Below are 2,751 nucleotides of genomic sequence, written 5' to 3'. Positions count from 1 at the left end.
GAAGGAAAGGTTAGATACAATGTATAATTGGGGGTACAGCTATCTAATCTTTCCTTCTAGACTTAGCTGTATCCCCATTGATACATTTTATCCAACCTTTCCTTCTAGACTTAGCTGTATCCCCAATGATACATTGTAAGTTTTAGAAGGAAAAAGGTTAGATACAATGTAACATTGGGGATACAGCTACGTCTAGAAGGAAAGGTTGGATACAAAGTAGCTGTGATGAGAGACCTAGTCTAGCAGGAAATGTAGAATAAAGCAGTGAGGCCAGCATTAAGTCTAGATGGGAAAGTTGGACACAATGTATCATTGGGGACACAGCCGAGCCTATAAGGATAGGTTAGTTACCATGTAACAGTGAGGACAGAGCGGAGTCTAGAATGGAACGTTAGATACAATGTATCACTGAGGACACATCTAAGGTTAGATACAGTGTAAGAATGAGGAGCACAGAGCTGAGTCTAGAAGGAAATGTTGTATACAATGTATCAGTAAAGACAGATCTGAGCCTGGAAGGAAATGTATACAATGTATCCGTAAGGACAGACTCGAGTCTATAAAGGAAGGAAATTTTGGATACAATGTATCACTGAAGAGGACAGATCTGAGTGTAGAAGGAATGAAATGTATCAGTGAGGACACATCCAAGTCTGGAAAGAAAGGTTGTACACAATGTATCAATAAGGAAAGAACTGAGTCTGGAAGGAAGGAAATGTTGGATACAATGTATCAGAGGACAGATCTGAGTCTAAGGGAGGAAAGGTTGTGTACAATGTATCAGAAAGGACAGAGCTAAGTGTAGAAGGAAGGAAAGATTGTATACAATCAGTAAGGACACAGCTTAGTCTGAAGGAAAGAAAAGGTTGTGTACAATGTATCAGAGGACAGGCTAAGTCTGGAGGGTAGGAAAGGTTGTGTACAATGTATCAGAAAGGACAGAGCTAAGCTTAGAAGGAAGGAAACGTCGGGTACAATGTAGCAGAGGACAGATCTATAAGGAAGGGAAATGTCGGGTACAATGTATCAGGACAGATCTATAAGGAAGGAAATGTCGGGTACAATGTATCAGGACAGATCTATAAGGAAGGAAATGTCGGGTACAATGTATCAGGACAGATCTATAAGGAAGGGAAATGTCGGGTACAATGTATCATAGGATAGATCCGAGTCTATAAGGAAGGAAATGTCGGGTACAATGTATCAGGACAGATCTATAAGGAAGGAAATGTCGGGTACAATGTATCAGGACAGATCTATAAGGAAGGGAAATGTCGGGTACAATGTATCATAGGATAGATCCGAGTCTATAAGGAAGGAAATGTCGGCTACAATGTATCAGAAGAGCCTCCAGTGAGCCGAGTCTATCAGGCAGCCCTCCTCTCCCCTCCCCCTCCTATACAATGTACAGAAAACTTCACAGAAACTTTTCCCAAGTCGGCTCCTCCATAGAAGCAGTAAAGACAGGCACATCACAAGTCCTTCTTCCGCTCAGGAACTACAAGAGCCTGCGTGTGAGAGGCAGGGCAGGCTGGTCCTTGTAGTTCCCCAGGAAGGAGGAGAAGAGATAATAGAAGTAAATGGTACTCACTGATCTCCATGCTCTGGAATAAAGACCTTTTACAGTTGCATGTACAGGAGACATTGGAGTGGGTGGGGGTGCCGGTACCGTTCAGACCCATCAAGCTGTACATGGAGGGAGGGGGGGCTCCAGGGATAAAGTGGGGGGGTCAGTGAGCAGTACAGGGCACGGTGTGGGGGGACATGGCGGAGATCGGTGCTGGAGGAGGAAGAAGAGTTACTTGGTATCAGTCCCAGGCTGGAGGGGGTGGGGGGGTAGTTGTATGAAGCTGGTTGGGTGGGTGGGTGGCTGTTGGTGGTGGGTGCCAGGCTCTGGATTAGTCCCTGCTTGCCCCAGTGCCTGGCTGGGCTGCTGGAAGGAGAGCAGTCAGTAAACTCCCCAGCGCTGTCCTCCTTCCCCCTCCTCAAGTCCAAGGAGATTGCCTTACAGCTGGATCCAACCCCAGGCAGCCAGACGGGCCGTGACGTCAGCGCCAGACTGGGACTGCCCTTCCACCGCACGGGGGCGGGGCCAATGGAGGGGGGGGACTTTTATTGACAGGGCTGGTAAACCACTCAGAAACACCCGGAGGGGCGGGCTCTGCTCTTAAAGGGACAAGCACCTGGTAAAGACTCAGAGCAGCCAACAGAGGGAGATTAGCAAGAGGGAACTTGTCTGGAATTTTTTTTTTCTTTGACATTAAATTTCTGGTGAGTTTTAAAGGATGCAGAATGATTTTTTTTTTTTTGTGTGCAGATATCGGTGACATCATTGCTCTGTCTTAAGGGCCCTTTCACACCGAACGAACGCAGTTGAATGCATTTGGAGCTGCATAGACAGCCCAAAATCAAGGTAATCCTATGGGGCACCGTTCACATCATTGCAGTGCAAAAAAAGTAGAGCGTGCTGCAATTTTCTGCACCGTAAATCCAGGGAACGCGCTACGAATACGTTACAAATGTGCTGCGCCTCTGCATGTATACAGACTCTCACTATAACAATATATATAAAATTACATATACATAGGCGTGCGCACAGGGTGTGCCAGGTGTGCCTGGGCACACCCTAATCACCCCATGCGGTGCCAATTCCCCCTGCTTCCCGTCTCCCCCCATGAAGTGCTGCCAGCTTCCATCCTCTCCTTTCGGGGGGGGGGGGGGAGGGGCTGGTAAATATTTCATTAACTGGCC

General features: G+C 47.1%; 1 protein-coding gene across 1 annotated transcript in view; it reads right to left on the bottom strand.

Moving 5' to 3' along the window:
• PMEPA1 (prostate transmembrane protein, androgen induced 1) overlaps positions 1-2,033 on the bottom strand; it is a 77,073-nt gene extending 75,040 nt beyond the window's left edge. Inside the window, exon 1 of the mRNA XM_073607206.1 lies at positions 1,592-2,033. Within this exon, the coding sequence (XP_073463307.1) occupies positions 1,592-1,694 (103 nt within the window). The 5' untranslated portion in view covers positions 1,695-2,033. The remainder of the gene's footprint in view (positions 1-1,591) is intronic.
• Positions 2,034-2,751: the final 718 nt, after the last annotated feature.

Source organism: Aquarana catesbeiana, linkage group LG12 (assembly GCF_042186555.1).
Source record: "Aquarana catesbeiana isolate 2022-GZ linkage group LG12, ASM4218655v1, whole genome shotgun sequence".
In the NCBI taxonomy this organism is placed as follows: Eukaryota; Metazoa; Chordata; class Amphibia; order Anura; family Ranidae; genus Aquarana; species Aquarana catesbeiana.
This window is presented reverse-complemented; position numbering and strand designations above follow the sequence as displayed.